The 17485-nt window shown below is 45.4% G+C and overlaps 1 protein-coding gene across 4 annotated transcripts in view; it reads left to right on the top strand.

Moving 5' to 3' along the window:
- Positions 1–176: 176 nt before the first annotated feature.
- Positions 177–17485, top strand: part of sec23a (Sec23 homolog A, coat complex II component) — a 32211-nt gene continuing 14902 nt past the window's right edge. The window contains exons 1-12 of one of the 4 annotated variants that reach the window (XM_035407866.1): positions 177–327; positions 2216–2458; positions 3380–3437; positions 3536–3622; positions 4582–4818; positions 5933–6012; positions 6824–6968; positions 7147–7305; positions 8039–8154; positions 9053–9176; positions 9483–9563; positions 9680–9769. In XM_035407866.1, the coding sequence (XP_035263757.1) occupies positions 2238–2458; positions 3380–3437; positions 3536–3622; positions 4582–4818; positions 5933–6012; positions 6824–6968; positions 7147–7305; positions 8039–8154; positions 9053–9176; positions 9483–9563; positions 9680–9769 (1398 nt within the window). In that variant the 5' untranslated portion in view covers positions 177–327; positions 2216–2237. Of the gene's footprint in view, positions 328–349; positions 488–630; positions 1455–2215; positions 2459–3379; positions 3438–3535; positions 3623–4581; positions 4819–5932; positions 6013–6823; positions 6969–7146; positions 7306–8038; positions 8155–9052; positions 9177–9482; positions 9564–9679; positions 9770–17485 lie in introns of those variants that run through there. The other 3 variants (XM_035407874.1, XM_035407884.1, XM_035407893.1) reach the window with 3 other exon arrangements.

Raw genomic sequence — 17485 nt, forward strand, 5'->3', positions numbered from 1 at the left:
TGAAGCAGCTATCTCGGGTGTGTCCACAATACCTCACGGTGTTCCCTGTAATTTTATTTGCTAAATGTGCTCAGATATACTTCGAAAATTGTTAAATTGAGTGGGCTTTTCGATAGTGGATGGTTTCCTTTCGATCTGCGTGGCAATTTGCAAAGGAAAATTGATTTGTTTTCAGAAGTGGGCCAGGCTTGAGACAGCACGGCACCGCCTCTTGACGTGGCAATGCTCCGCGCAGCCATATTTGCTACGTCGTCACAGAATCCTGTCAACTGAGGGCCGCCGGTGTGGTAAACTGGGAGAGGTGTTGAGCAAGTCTTTGGTACACAGGTAAGTCAAATATTAACATAATGTCAATCGGCAAAGATAAACAATTATGATGCATCATGCTTTAGACAAAGGGAGGAATTCGGCAACAGACCTGAATGATTTGTTTTGGACCGCTACTGGGACAAGCCGCTAGCCGAGAAAAGCTTTTATCAATCTGTAGGTAGGCTAACGTTATTACTTGCGCCCCAAATTTAAGACAGAATGAATGAGAATATTTAGTTACATATTTTATTTTTTTAAATTTAATTTACAATTCATTTTCACAACGGACAGTGAAGCCAAAATCGGTCTGATAATATCCTAAATCACTCACCGGCTAGCTTGCTAGCGAAGTAATGTGAAACGTTAGCTAGTCTAGCTAGCTAGCGAAATAACTGAAATTCCTTAAGAGCTTTAACATGTTAGGTAGCTAAAATACCTCTAGCTAAGGATGGGTTAGTGTGTGCGTATCTGGTCGTATTGAATTGAGAAATTGTGTATACAGTTAACTAAGGCGACCGCTATTCATCTCTGGGCTGTTTTTAGATTGTCTCGGCTAGATTTCTAGTTGGTTTAGCTAGCTGTGTTTTAAGCTAACGTCTCTAGCTAATTGATCACCAGTGTTTTCCTACGTCTTAAAATATTAATTTACTCGTTAGCTAACAAGCTTGTTAAAATCGGTTGCGTTTTTGGAAGATGGTGTAAAGCTTGCTAGTTTAGTATTCACAACAGGGGAAACAGTCATCCAGTTGGCCAAGTTTGTTTGAAATTAAGTTTAGGTTAGCTAACGTTAGCTTGTAATTTAAGTTTAAACGGCACACATCATATATATAGTTTCAGTTGTCGCTAGCTGTAATCCATTAGACTAGTATTGTTGGTATAGTACGTTACTTGTTTATTATGACTCCTATTTTGTCGAGTTTGCTTAACCAAATAACGATACATTAGTCTGTTAAATGATTAACTAATATTCAGGGAGCAAACAAGGTTACGCTAACAGACTAGGTAACTTGGCTGACTAGTTTCGGATAACCTAAAATGATCTGGTTAGCGTTAGCATCTAGCTAGCTAGTACTAGCTAGTGACCTAACTTGGGCAACATCAAGGAGACTGATGGATGTAACTAGTGATCACAAATGAACTTTATGGTGAGTTGAGATGTGTGATGGTGAACGTTATTCATTCTTTGGTTGATGCTTAATTAGAAAGTCACTAGACTATCCAATATTGTGTCATTGGCCTTCAGTTCACCATAAAATTCCATATTGTTAGATTTATGTATTTGTGATCAATTAAGTATGAGAAGCTCTTGTCTTTACTTGCAATAACCTTGTGGTCCACGGAGGTGGTCATCTGCCAGATTAGGGGAAGTGAGCCGCTAGCGCTACAATACTTTGATAAGTTTAACTTTCTGAAGTCACGCAAGCTTAAAATAAACTTAACACTTTTGTCTAATATTTGTTCTTTAATTCTGGTTTGGTAAAGTATGTTTAAATGATCCACTAGTGGCTTTTGAATTCAGTATGTTGGCCTAACTGTCACATTTACTGTATTTCAGTGATTGATTGTTCTCCAAGGAGATGTTTATCCTCACTGCGCATCCAATGTTGGATTTATTGACTATTATACGTGTGCAGTTAATCGTAAGATGCTCTGGACTTGGGCTCCTCTTCAAAGATTTAATATTACGCCTCTAGATACGCTATTCATATAACAAAGTCCAAAAGAGCACTCCAGTTGGATCATTATGACTGCTTAGGAAGGTAATTGTTCTGCTGTGATTGGTACCTACGTGGAAGACTTGGGGTTAAAGTAATGTTTTCGGGAGGAGTGACGATGAAGCGCAGACCGGAAGGCAGGAGGTGGCACATTTGAGCGTGACACCTGTGCTGCCTCCTCCTTTTGGCAGACTTCAGTGCTCTTAGGTGGCGATGGCGACCTTCCAGGAGTTCATCCAGCAGAACGAGGACCGCGACGGCGTGCGCTTCAGCTGGAACGTGTGGCCCTCCAGCCGCCTGGAGGCCACCCGCATGGTGGTCCCGGTGGCGGCTCTCTTCACGCCTCTGAAGGAGAGGCCGGACCTGCCCCCCATACAGTACGAGCCGGTCCTCTGCAGCCGGGCCACCTGTCGCGCTGTGCTCAACCCGCTGTGGTAAGGCTTCCTATTGTCCCGGTGTGGGGTCACCCACAGTCCCATGCTAACTGTACACCGTGGCAGAGTGCTTAAGGAACTGTGCTTGTAAACCAAAGGTTTCAGTTTTGAGTCACAGCTGATGTAATGGGTGTGCAATAGAAATGTATCCAGAGTTGCTTTGATACATATTCAGCTTCATGAATGATTGATAGTGATATGATGTTAACTGTCACTTTGGATAAGGGCATTGCTTTTGCAGTTTGAATGTGATGATAAAAATAATAAAAGATACTGTTATTTTACTATTATTATTGTTATCACTAGTATGTGACTTTTTATAACTTTTTCAGAAATTATTTAGGCCTTTGGTGGAAAACAGACTACCATAAACATGGCATTCATATTACTTTAGTTTTAATACCAAATATTGTGGGTTAAAGTCAAGTTGGTTGTTTTTAGTGGGTATGGAATATGTGCGATGTCTGGTTGAAATGCAAAATCCTTCAATGCAAACTTAGCGGTTTGGCATGAACTCAGTTTATATACCTGGTAGTATTATTGTTTGAACTGACTGAATTGACATTTCATTTTTTGACTGTAGCCTCAGATTTCAGGGAGAGTTCATTATTTAAAAAGACCCCCCCCCCCCCTTCTCATATTTGGAAATTGCAGTTAAACTGTATCACTACAATGCCCCCCAAACCTGCTCACACTGCAGGTGAAGCATGTGCACCGAGTCAGTGACTCTAGCTCTAGTCCTGACTCACACTCGCTACATATAGACAGCAGGGCTCAGCTGTGGCGAGCACCTTTACTGACTCTGCCACTTGGAAGTCCCTGAGAGTTCTTTCTTGTAGTTTTAATCTCAGACTGATGTGTGTAATATTTTTTGTATTGATTGATTGATCATGCCATCATTCTGTTTTCTTTTTCTTACAGCCAAGTGGACTACAGAGCCAAGCTGTGGGCTTGTAATTTCTGTTATCAAAGAAACCAGGTAAACTAGAAATACAGTTGATACCACATTGATTTACTCAACATGCTGTTTTCCTGTATTGAATTTTTGCAATGGAAATTCTTATTTGTTCACTACAGTTCCCACCCACTTATGCTGGAATATCGGAGATGAACCAGCCTGCTGAGCTGCTTCCGCAGTTTTCTACAATTGAATATGTAGTCCAGGTAATGTATTAACGGAACTGTGCAAGTACATTAATGTTATCCATTATTTATGATCTTATAAAACTGCCTGGCTGGCAGATTTTGTTTTCAGATTCAGCATAATCCAGATAAACATACATTAACACATTCATATTTTGCTTACTGGGGGGTGTTATTAGTTATTGTGTATCTGGTGTTCTATTCACTACTTTGAAGAAATTACAAACTTGAGGAAACCCGTGAAATAAGTGTGACATCCTTAAGTTCTATATACGGGTATTTATACTTCCCCTATGCAACATACGTAACATTAGTGTCTGTAAGCACAAGGTGATGTCCGTATCCATGAAGACCAGTGGGTACACGAGTCCTGAGTACAGAAAAATGCTCAGTCCTTATGTGGTCATTTTATGCTGAGGGGTGCAGTATCGCAGTGGCACACAAGATGGCAGTAGGAGATTAGGCAGTCGTTGCTCTGACTTAGCATATTTCTGTGCTCTGTGTCAAGCAAGGACAGTCTAGCTTTTATGGGGCAAAGGTCTGTTGGTGTACAGTTGTGTTATTCTACACTGGGGTGTGAGGTAATGTCAGTGATAATAGGTCCAGTTGGGAGCTTATTTCACTCATAGCCTTCCTCTTTTCTTTTATTTTTGTCTAATTGCTATTCTCCATCGGATGACGGGACATTAGGATTTGGACTTTAAATATTGCAGCTAAGTAGCAAGATGAATAAAGTTAATGTGCATGGCTGTCTGGTTACCAACTGCAACTGGATGAATGAGAACCAGCATAAATGCGGTAGTTCTGTATCATGCATTTAAAATAAAGCCAGGTACTCAATGTCACCAATGGGGCATGTCCTTGGTATGACATCACAAACACTGCAACTGTGGAATATACGCAGGGGAATATAAATCCCCTGCAGACATCCTCATCTCCCTCCGTGCGCTGACCCGCCCCACACACGGTCTCTCCTGCAGAGGGGTCCCCAGATGCCCCTGATCTTCCTGTACGTGGTGGACACCTGCATGGAGGACGAGGACCTGCAGGCGCTGAAGGAGTCGCTGCAGATGTCCCTGAGCCTGCTGCCCCCCACCGCGCTGGTGGGCCTCATCACCTTCGGCCGCATGATCCAGGTCCACGAGCTGGGCTGCGAGGGCATCTCCAAGAGCTACGTCTTCCGCGGCACCAAGGACCTCAACGCCAAGCAGCTGCAGGTGGGTCCACCAGGGGGCGCCGGCGCGGCGGGCGAGGGGCGTGGCGAGGGCCGTTCCCGGCACCTCCGCTTGCGCGATCCTCCGTTCCGTTGAGTTTGGAGAAACGGTTTTCTGCAAAACCTAATGTACAGTAAAGAAGAAAAATGACACATTCAGATATTGATTCAACCTTTATTACAATAACATTATTGGGACTCAAACTATTTTTTCGCTGGGCTATGAATGGCCATTCTGTTGCTGAATAATTAGTCTCCTGATGGGTGACATTTATATGGCACTGGTTGCTTTTCTCCCTGAACTTTTCCTGCTGGTGCACCTGCAGCTACAATCCGAAGTGCTGGCAATATTTACCACATTAAAAGTGAGGTTTTAACCTTTGTAGCTATTGCTTACTGCGATTTGTTCCGTAAATATGGATTATATGCTCATATTTCCAAGCAATGAAAAAAACTAAAATGGCTGATATTGAAAGGAAAATGTCACGCTTGGCGCATATGCTCAATAAGATTTCTGATGTGCGTGAAAATTTGACACACTCAGTGCCGCTAACCAGAAAATCTTGCGAATGTAGCAAGAGATGAAGTAAATAATTTATACTCTAAGGTTCATAAAAAATGTATCAACCCAATCTCATGCTGACACATCACTCCTAGAAAACCCCACCTGAGAATCAAGCCTGCAGTCTACTTCAGTTCAGTTCCTTAACCATGGCGTGACATTCTCTTCTGATGTTCTCACCCAGAATGCAGTGGGGCATGAGTGTAAATGGCAGTTATGTTGATTCAGACAACGGTGGTGGGCAGCAGTAAGGCCATCTGACTTGGCCGTGGAGCTGCATGTTCAAACTGACTGTAGTCTTAATGGAGTGAATTGATGCCTGGTTCCTTCCAAGGTTTCTTCCCATCTGCCACAGGGAGTTTTTCCTTGCCACTGTTGCCTTAGGCTTGCTCCTGTGGGGGTTTAGGCCAGGGTTGTCTGTAAAGCGTTTTGTGACAACTGCTGTAAAATACACTATACAAATAAATAAAATTAGATTTATTGATTTGATTGAGTGTAGATTAAAAGTGTCAGTGGCTAAGGTGTTCCCTCAAATGGCCGTGCTTCTCGTCTCCAGGAGATGCTGGGGTTGACCAAACCTGCTGCAGCCCAGGGGGGACGAGGGCCACAGGTGCCACAGGCCCCACCTTCCAACAGGTAAGTTACCTTCCTTTCCTTCACCTCCACCCAACCTGTACTCCTCCTGTTCATTCCCTGATCAGGCGCTTTTAACCAGGCCAATCTACAGAGCGTTAGAGATTTTTGTGTACAATGTATGGAGCAGGCAAGTAAGCAGGTTGGAGTAAATGAGAACATTGTTGTGAAAGACATGTGCATCCTAATAGTAGAATGCAGTCAAAAGTACTGCACACACTTGCTAAGCTTGCTACACTTTTCACATCAGTACACATGACTGGTATTGTTCAAGATGAAAGTGCTAATATGGGTTTAATGATGGATGGCCTCAACATTTAGCTAGTAGCTGATTAGTTTAAGTGAAAATTTTATGAATTCAAATGGTTTCTTTGTCTATATTCTCTAGGATAGTGGTTCCCAAACTTGGTCCTGGGGGACCACTGTGTATGCTGGCTTTTGTTCCAACCATAATTGCAATCCTAGAATTTTTACAAGCTGTTAATTTTTCTTAGTAATGTGCTTTTCATGTTTAGAGGGATTATTTACCCTCTTAGGCCACAGAAATAGTATGCCATGAAGAATAAAAGCTTATTGTGCTATGTTGCAAACAGTTGCATAAAAAGAGGCAACAGTTTTTAGCTGCTCAAATTTAAAGACGGGGTGAATCTGTATTGGTCCCCCAGAACCGAGTTTGGACACAGCTCCCCAGAAAAGGCAACATGGAGGCCATTTATCCTCAGAAAACATGGTCATAACTGGGGGTAACTGTCAGTACTGTGTGGGCAGACAGCCGTGCTACAGGCTCATGCAGTCTCACTTTCGTGCTGGCCAGGTTCCTGCAGCCAGTCCAGAAGATCGACATGAACCTGACGGATCTCCTGGGGGAGCTGCAGCGGGACCCCTGGCCCGTCACCCAGGGCAAGAGACCCCTTCGCTCCCTGGGGGTGGCACTGTCCATCGCTGTGGGCTTGCTGGAGGTAACCACTCCTCCCACTCTATGACTGGCCTAGGCCTCATTTCCACTGACCTGAGGTCAGCTGTGCTTTCGTAGAGTCAGTAGCCAGAGGCATTTTCACTGACCTGAGGTCAGTTTTCTTAGCAGGTGGAAAAGGTGTAGCTTTATCAGTATATTGCAACCCTTTCTCTTCCCCACAGTGTACCTTCCCCAACACGGGGGCACGCATAATGACCTTCATCGGAGGGCCGGCCACCCAGGGCCCTGGCATGGTGGTGGGGGACGAGCTGAAGGCTCCTATCCGGTCCTGGCATGACATTGAGAAGGACAATGCAAAGTTCATGAAGAAGGCCACTAAGGTAAGCCTGGAAATGCGCACAAATACAGCACTGAGAATGCCCTAGTAGTATATAAGCCTACAGAATGCGGAGCAGAAGAATTTTAGCAGACTAATTTTAGAGACTTGATGGTTGTAGAGAAGCCCTTAAGCAATTTTTAAACTTCCTGTTTAAAGCTAAATGGCTGCTGGTAATGCGAGCGGCAGTTTGTGTTTTGAATTGGCGGTAGGTATCTCTGTAAACATTTACATGCGCTGAACCAGTATCGGCTGTTTAGGACCTCCCTCAAAGATATGTTCGCATTTTTCTTACAAATGGAGCAACACATACCACAAGTGGGAAAACCTGTTAGATGTTGTTAGAATATAGTTGTCTGGCCAGCGTGACGAGCTGTCTGTCATAAATTGTAGTTTTACTGTGGTTACTGGAGGAAATTTAGAATTTAAGAATCATGTTGCTCTTGGTTTTGAGCAGTATAGTATATCATTGTGGGTATTGTGATATGTGCGTTGTGCAATGTTATGTGTCATCCTTATGCAGTTACTTGAGCAACAAAGCACACTTGCAATGGAATTGTGATCTAGCCGTAATAAATCTAGGTGATGTGGCTGTATCTCCAATTCTGGCTGTGTCTCCTGCATGAGGTATTAATTATACTGGGGCCAAAGTTCTGTACTGTATGAATGGGTAAATTGTGTCAAGTGTTAAAAGGCTGGAGATAAGGGCAGCCTCTAAAGCAGCCAATGCGTTTCAGCACTACGAAGCCCTCGCCAGCCGCGCCTCTACCAGCGGCCACATCATCGACATCTACGCCTGCGCCCTGGACCAGACCGGCCTGCTGGAGATGAAGTGCTGCGCCAATCACACCGGGTGAGGCTCCGCCCACCGACAGGGACCCTCTCGGGCCCGCCCCCAACTCGAGGAATGCGTCTCACAGGAATGCTGTTCTCGGGTTGCTGATGTGAACTGTCACAATTTAAGTTGTAGGGAGGTTTCGAAACGTCTGCATGTACGGAAAGCTACATTTGCACTGGTTGCTTGCAGACAGGTTTTAATAACTGTCAGTTATCGAACTCCATCATGACATTCCCCTCTCCCCAATGGCTTCCTGTGCAAGTTATTGTGATGGAATCACATCACTATCAGTTTCTATCTGTTGTTATGGGCTCTGTTATATTTTACCATAATGGATTGTAGTTAAAATCTGTGGTACACTGGTTTGCGGAATTGTATCAAGGGAGAAGGCATTGAGCCCTGTAATTGCAGTCATCCGTCTTTGCTTTAAGCTGACGTGCAGTCTGTGACTATATAAGGGCCGCAGTTTATGGCCTTGCCCTACTGGACGCCACCCAAGGTGAACACAGCCAGAACGCCAGGATCGATGATGTACGATGGCCGGGGGCTTTATCTTTGATTAGTTTTGGTAAGGGTATTTCGGGCCAAGTGTGCATTGTACTGCCGTGTTTTTGAGAGAGCCATCTTTGTTGGCAAAAGAAGACATCTTTCCTTCAAAAGCGCCCCGTGGCCTTTGCGTTATGTACCAGACATTTGATTAAAGCAGTGCCAAGACTCATTCACTGACTGTTTACTGGACCCTCCTGGCCTCCATGGGGTTCAGCAAACAGTCATTGAGAAACGATCGCCGGCTCTTTGTCTGTTTGCTCATCCGTATGATTGCAAGGCTGAAAATGAGTCATTTGAAAGTCCATTTATGTGTGGGAGGGCCTGAGACTGCTGCTTATGGGAAACTTTTTACCTGTTCTCCCAGAGGTTACATGGTCATGGCGGACTCCTTCAACACCTCCCTCTTCAAGCAGACCTTCCAGAGGGTCTTCACCAAGGACGTGCAGGGGTCGTTTAAGATGGCCTTCGCAGGCACACTTGAGATCAAGGTATCCCTCGTGGCCTAATGCCTGCTTTGTTTCTTAGAGTCCAGTAATGCTTTGTTTACTCTTCCATATTGCCTGGTAACTTGGTTAAGACATGTTGTGCCTTAATATTTTCAATTCACAGTAATTGAAACCTGTAGCCCATTTGGTTGCTGTCCCAGTCCCCACATATTATTGTTGTATAGGTGATAAATATATCAACAGAACTTTTCATAGGTTTGCCAACTCTTGTGTGATTTAAAAACTGTGCCAATGTGTATAGAGCAAATTGTGCCTGTTCTTAAAACCTCTTTTTCCTCCCCCGTTTAGACATCCAGAGAAATCAAGATCTCGGGTGCCATCGGCCCCTGTGTCTCGCTCAATGCTAAGGGGCCTTGTGTGTCAGAAAATGTAAGTGTGATTAAGTGATAGGCGGTCTGTAGCAGCCAAAGGGAGTGATTGACTCTTTAATTACATGTGACCCTGAAATGTGACCTTAACGTCCTCTCTAACTGAAATCCACACAGGAGATTGGAACTGGAGGCACCTGCCAATGGAAGATCTGTGGATTGGACAGTAACTCTACACTGGCTTTGTACTTCGAAGTGGTCAATCAGGTATGGACATGCGATTCCACTTCAAACTCAGACTAGCTGACGGGTAGGGACTCACAAGCTAGTTCTGTGACGTATATTCCTTTATCGGGAACATATCTTTTTTTGATCTTGAAATGAGCAGTCCCCTTATTCAGGGATTGAGGTGGTTATTGTTTGTTTTATGGTTGGTTCTGAAGTGTGGGGGCAGACAGATTTGCCCAGTAACAGAATGGTGCACTTGAACAGTCATCTCCCTCAGCACTTAGATTGTGGGTTTGGTTCTGACCCTGTGAGATGTCAAGGTGAAACTTTGACCCCATTTTAATCGAATATAGAATGCCACAGCAACATTCAAAGGTCAGTCTGTCAGAATTGTTAAAGGGATAGTTCACTTTCTCAGGGTATTTATTTATTTATTGTAGTTCTAGTGAATGTTTTAAGTTACAGGAAGTATGGTTTTTTGGTGGTTAAAAAATACCCCAAAAACATAATTGCCCCTGTACCAGCCATTATAAAGCTGGCAAGTTGTCAGAAATGTTAATAAATATCTAAAATATCCTTGATCATACACAAAACTTCACAGGGCAATTAGAGAACATTGACTAAAACTAAAATAATATATTAAAAATGTCCTGCTAATGCATTGCCAAGAGAGGGCAGTACAGTGCCTTGTGCCTGAGGTTATTTTTTCAACCAGCTGGAACCAGTTTTTCATTCTAGTCCATTCTTTAAAGATAAAGCTTTTTGGTCTAATTCTTAGTTTGGTTAACTCTCAGCAGAAAATGTGTAGGTATGCACAGTACATAATACTATGATTACATGTATGTGCCAAGAGTTCTACATAAGCAGCTTTGCAAAGGGCATCATTTACATGTAGAATTATACACATTCTAGTGTTTATCTGTGTGTGGGCTGTGTTAGTCACAGAGAAGAGACTCACCCAGGACAATTCATTGCAATGTTATTTCTTATATATTGTAGTTCCCGTCATCTGGTATTTGCATGCCATATGTCATGTTTGCTACTTCGCCGCATTACGTTAATACCAAGCTATTGATTGAACCGTGTGACTGTGCAGAACGTTTTCTGCAGTGCACAGTTTCTCAGGCAGTTATCATTAATTTCTCAAGTGTAACCTAAAAGGGGGAATGTTATTGACTTCATTGGAAAAAGGTAGCTGTCACAAATATGCATATTTAATTGTAACATTGCAATGGCTGTCAACATTCTCATGGCGGTGAAATAGCCAAAGTCAGATGACCTAAATGAGCATATTGCAGTCTGCCCTTGTAGTAGCTGCGTTCTGCCTTCATGAACCTACACACTGTTGTCCTCCTGCTTACCGTTTAAAAATTCTCAACACCAGAAAATGATTATTTTGAAAATTATGCATACAGGTTGTGGGATACGAAGAAATGCAGGTGTCAATTGCCAGATGCTACAGAATAGTTTGGAGCCATGTCTTAAACATCACAGAGCTGCAGCATGAGCATTGCATCAGCAGTTGGAGTGATGTTCTGATGTTATTTGTCATTTATTCTCCTATCGGTAATCAGACCCACGCCTTGTTATCAGCAGGGTGTTCCCTACAATTGCGGGCAACAGGCTAAATTGAAATTAGCTAGTTAGGCCGGCTGGTTGGAGGCACATTTCCTCAAATTGGGCCAATTTGGAGGTTTATGGTGCATTCTGATCAGTTATTTTAATCTGCCCCGTGGCTTGATTTTCTACTACTTTATTCGGTTCACTCATAACTGCCATCTGCTGTGAATTTTGTTTGGTCATGCTCCCTTGATAAAGCAACGTATTTACTGTGAGCTCCATAGAGTTTGGCGCAGGCATATATTTTTCTTGATTTGGCTCTGTACAATTTTAGGTACACAATCAAACAATTCACATGTGGTTAAAAGTGCACATTCTCATAGATGTTTTTATACATTTTGGTTTCACCATATAGAGATTCCACCAAACATTATGGAGCTTGCTGTACATTGGTTTTATAATTCTCTTATTCCGTTATTTAATGTTCCCAAATTAAATACACGTACAGGCTTTATTATTCTAAGTTAAGCGTTTTTAAATGTAGTCTGCTAAAACTGTTCAGCATCAGCATCTGCTTTTGTTTTCAGAGGCCATTTTCTGTAATGTACAGGGAATGGTGATATCTTTGCTGGTATTTCAATATGATATTGCACATATTATGAATTTTGACAGTTTGCTATCAAGGACAGTGTCATAAAATTGATATGTTAATTTGTCGAACAATGACTACGAAGACAGCCAGATTTAAAAATGGCTAGCTAGCAAACTATTTCACCGACTTGCTGTGATGGACAGAGATCAAAATCAGTTGTGTCACTCTGGCTGGGAAAACATGCCATATGTACTGGGCTCGTCTTCATTGGACAGAGATTGCTGCCTGTACAGTCAGAATATGCCATGAAGCAAAACGGATCCACTATCAGTCATTTTGACAACGGTACGGTGAGATTAGTCATCCAATCATGAGTGAGTAGTTGGCTGTTTAGCCATGGCTTAATGACCACACCGTATCGGTCATACATCTTGCTTGGTGTGTTAATAATGGTTCAGAAAAAAGAAAAGAAAGAAGGGCCACCTAATAGCACGTCCTGTTAAAGAGTAGATTCCACTATCTTACCCGGAAAGGGCCGGGGTGGATGCAGGCTTTCGCTTCAGGCAGGCAGTAACACACCTGATTCCACTAATCAAGGTGCTTAGCAACGACTCTAGTGGTTGATTAGTTAGTAGAATCAGGTGTGTAACAGCTTGGTTGGAACAAAAGCCTGCACCCACACTTGGGCCCTTCCTGGATAAGATGGAGGGGCTCCTGTGTTAATGCGTCAGTTCGTGCGGACCGGTCTGGCCTTTCGTTTGGAGCCGAGTCACAGGAGCACGGACTGCGACTGACTCACCCGGCGGCGCGCGGTTGGGCCGTAGCGGCGTATTCGGAGCGCGGGATTCGCTGGCCGGGACTCCTCCGCGGCCGAGTGCCGCCGCCGCGGCCTTTTCCCCCGGACGCTGGAATTGGAGAGCGGACGAACCCGCGCGGAGTCGCCGCTCGCTCCCGCCCGCCCGCCCGTCGTCGGCTTTAAGGGAAAAGAGGGCGATCTCCTCCTCCCGCGCGATTCGTCTCGGCGAAGACCGCGGCGGACGTTTATGAAATATCTCTGTTTCGCAGCGGCGCTGTAATGCAATCAGGGGCCCGCCGTTCGCCAGTTCCCCCGCTCTAATCGCATTAGGAGTCCTTCTGAGCTCCCCCGTTGCTCTGCCTTAATTGATCCTTTCTCCCTGCTCATTATTCCAGTTGAAGCAATTTGTCTCTTCCCTCTTTGTCCGCTTGTTTATCGGCCTGCCGGCTGCTAATGTGTCCGTCTCCCTGCTGTAATGGTGCAGTGACACGTTTCATCAGGGAACTGAGGAAAAAGCGTGGTCGTCATTGTGAAACGTGCCTCCTGAATGCTCGATTGCGTCTCATTTAAGTGTGTGATTTGTAAGGTACCGTTTAAACACACTCACGCACACACACGCGCGCGCACACAACATAACTTGCCATAACCTGGAATTGGAATTGTACTTGCAGCTGTTGCCATTCTTTTGCTATGAGAATAGATGTTTGTTCTTGCCAGCAAATTGAATGGCCACCAGCAAAAAATGTGTCTGTGTTGTTGAAGTTCCCTCCCCCCTCAGGGCTCATCGCCTCAACTAATTCATATCGTATTTGCAGCCGAAATGAACGTGTAAGCCGCAGCAACTGAGAATGCGCTGCAGATTTTGATATGTTTTTTTTTTTTTTTAGGAAAGGGGACAGTCTGCCCTACTTTTTTCTCTCCGACTTTATTCAGATATGGGAAATGTAGAGAGGATTACAGATAAGAGATCACAGTACAGAAAGTGCCCCGTCCTGGGTCATTTTAGGTATTTAACAGATGCCGTGAGCCAAACAGGCTTACACTATTTTAGATACAATCCATTTATACAGCTGGATATTAACTGAAGCAAGTATTACGGCAGTACCTGTATCTATGTGGGTTGAGAGTAGGCTGCCCTCGGGACTGCGCCACTTGGTATTACCTGCTATTGTGCTATATGTTTGTCTACAACCAGTAAAATATTTTTGATATTGTTCATACATGTTTGTCTACCATGAATGGTGGTGTATTCCCTTATTTAGAAAAGACAAAGAAGTGGGAAAAGATATGCAAATGCCCAGCTCTGTTTTTGGTCAAAAAGGTTAATTAAACCTGGAGAAATCATTGTGCAGTTCCATTCTGAATGCATGTTTCCTTTTTTTTCATTCCAAAGTCTTTGCTGTCTTTAATTTGGGTGTTTATTGATTTCTTGGTGGAAGGAGGGAAACGGCAACCCGTCAGGCGCAATTTTGAAGACTTTGAACCCGACCGTTCTGGCATGTCAGTCTGGGTGTATTGGCAGTGGCAGGGTGCAGTGCTCTTGGCGCAGTTGAACTGGTGTTAAGTTAGGGTGTAGTCAAGGTGTAGTAACCCAGCGGAGCAGTCTGGAGTGCTATGGGATGTCCTGTCCTGATTCGGCTGGTTTGTTTGGTCCCCACTGACATTTCAGATAGGCTCCTCGGGGACCACTGGAGATCAGGTGTGGCTGGTGTTCCGAAGCAGGGGACTCTGGGACCTTGTGGGCCTCCTGGCCTGTGGGTGGGATCCCTTAGGAGCAGAGCTTCTTCATACTTTCCTTCAGGGCGTCCCTGTACTTTCTGAGATGGGGATAAAATGTTGAAATTAGCCACATCCACATTCAGTATAGTCCATTTCTGCCTTAATCTGAAAAAGCAAAGCAACACTCAATACTTTACACTGTAATCCTCTCTAAAGGAATGGGAAATGTGAAAGACAGTCCCAGGTATCTTGTAGATTCAGGCAGTAAGCAACAGTGTTGTGTCTTTCTCTTTCAGGGTCTAATTTAAAGTAACTGTCTTGTTAATGTAAACACTTTGCTCATGCCTGGGGGTGAATGTACTTTTACCATTCTGAATGTCCTTGGCTTTTAAAGACTACATACTTCTGCGTGATGAAGTTGAGCCAGGGATCGAGAGCGGAGGGGGATAGCATGAGCCAGATGATCATTGCATCGGGCGTGGGGGGCAAGCTTCGGCCAGTGTAGGTCTCGTAGAAACATACGGTGACGTAGGGTGAGCAGGTCACCAGCACACACGCTGTAGAGGGAGAGAACAAGTGGAGAAGCATAATCACTGCTTGGCACAGGAGGAGAATGAGAGGAGAGGTGCCAATCATGAGTGAGCTGAGTTAAACAAGTTTCACTTTGATTGGTCATATCATTCTCTACGCACCGCATCTTTGGGCTGAGAGGCATTCTCCCACTTCCAAAGAACAACCGTTTTGGCACAAAATCCTCAGTGTCAACATACTGATGTGAATGTAACCGCAGTGTAACTCTGTCTCCTATGACCAAAGATCTGAGCTTGTCAGTAGTACCACTGTGCATGTCAATGAACCACCTAAATGGACAGAAACTGTGATTGGTTCAAGTGTATTGGGTTGTTTGTTTGAAGTTTGGGCGTTTGATGAAGTAGATCTGGGTAGAATAAATAATTGTGGGAATGGAGTCAGGAAAATAAAGAAGATAATTAGATTATTTATTTATTTATTTTTTTGCCTGACATGAAATTTCTGGTCTGCAAGCTCATTAGTTGCTCTGGGCTGCCGTGCATGCAGGTTTCAGGGAATATTACATTGGTAGATTTCCTACATTGGAAGGAAAAGCTACCTGGATTGAGATGCAGTCGAGGACATGCAGCAGATGGCATGCTTGTATGAGAGGTTAAACCAAGTCATGACTCACTGTCGTAGCGAAAGATCTCCTTGCACCTTCTGAAAGAGCGGAGATGTCAACATTGTCCTTTTAATATTCCCAAAGTGGCTCTCTGTGTCTGGTTACATAATCACCCCCCTCCCCCCCCTCCTCGCAACTGATTGCCTTTGCAGTCTCTAGCATTCCCGTCCCATCTGGATTACCTAGATATTTCTGCAAGAAATAATTCTCGTTTGACCTTCTTGGTGAAATAAAGGATTTCTTGAGGAGAAACACCATCTGTTCCATTTAAATAACAAGGAAAAACTGAAGAATGTGGATGCTGTTATACTTTTTTTCCAGTTGTTTCTACAGTTTTTCCTCAGAAGTGTAAAGTACAGCGCGTCGGTTATCGACAGACCTGTGGGGGGGAGGCTTGGTCTAAGCTGTGGCTGAAACTTCTCAGCTCAGTCATTTTGTAGTCATTCTGTTTTGGTAATAAATGTTGTGCACAGTTAATCACCCCTCTGTGTTTATGTAAGCACGTCATCTGCCAGCTAGTGTGTGAAGCAAGAAATGACCTCTTCTGTGCTCAGTTTTTTTTTGTACACTTGTTGACTAAAGTGAAAAAAATCTTGTATTTGCGCCATTTTATGTGCTTAGCATAGAGCACAGTTAGCACGATTAGCCCCCTTTTTAGTGCAGTTGCCACTTGTGCCATTACCTGGGTGCCTGAGCATACATTTTGTCGGTACGGTTCATGACATTTGTGTGAGGCTATTCAAATGATATTTTGGCTTTGTGTTGTAAAAAGCTTAGCGCGGATCAGTTATGAACTCACCCACAGTTAGCATCATGCCCCCGGAGCTCCTGAAGTAGTCGCCTGCGTTCGCGAACCGCTGCTCGTTGCCGACGAACGTCCCCCTCAGGGCCTTTCTGCCGCCGATGCAGACGGCGCACACGCACAGCAGGGTCATGGCCAGGATGGGCATGACGTTTCCCAGCGTCAGGAGGGTCGTGCTGAAGACCACGTGCGGGGGCGAGAAGCTGGGCACGCAGAGGAACTTGGTCTTGCCGTAGCTGAACGCCCCGGCCCCCACCAGAGGGCAGATGGCGCCCACCAGGCAGCAGAGCCACACCAGGGCCAGGGCGACCGCCGCCCTCCTCCGGGAGAAGAGCTGGGCGTGGCGCGCGGGGAAGCAGAGCTCGGTGAACCTGTCGGCGGTGGCCAGGGCCACGGTGTTGACGGTGCCCAGCTGGAGGAGGACCAGCAGGAAGGCGCAGCCCTGGCACAGCGGCCGCTCGCTGGCGCCCCCCCAGGCCAGGAACATGCTGTTGTGCGCCCCGAACGGGACGATGGAGAGGCCGAACGAGAGGTTGCACAGGGTGGCGGTGGCGCCGATGAACCAGGTCTCGCCCCGCAGGCTCTTGTTGAGGGCCACCACCAGCAGCAGCAGGGCGTTCCCGCACACGGCGGCCGCGCTGGTGGCCACCATCAGCGCCGCGTACACCACGGCGATGGACGCCATCCCGGACCCCTCCTCCGTTCGGCTGCTCCTTCCCCGCCCCTCGTCGCCCCCCCCCCTGCCCTGCGCACCGTTAGCGTGACTCTGCCCGGGTTCAGGCGATGGCGAGCGTAGCGCTTAGCGGTCCTTCCCCCCGCGCTCCTCCACCGCACCTCTAAACCAGCAAGCAGCGCGTGGAAGCTCCCGGAAACCTCTGAGCCGTGCTGCTGAGGGAGCGCTAGCTCGAGCGCCAGTGAAGAGCGCCTGCAGCGCTAGGAGCGGCTCTGCGGACGCTGAGCGCTGTGGGTGACTGCCGCAACGCTGGCTCCGCAGGCAGAGGTTGAAGGTTCGGCCGACGTTTGTTTCTAGGCTTCCGCGGAGCTAATGAGAGCTCTCTTGCTCTCGTGTGCTGTTGGGGATAATTGGCGAG

This window comes from Anguilla anguilla, chromosome 1 (assembly GCF_013347855.1).
Source record: "Anguilla anguilla isolate fAngAng1 chromosome 1, fAngAng1.pri, whole genome shotgun sequence".
NCBI lineage: Eukaryota > Metazoa > Chordata > Actinopteri > Anguilliformes > Anguillidae > Anguilla > Anguilla anguilla.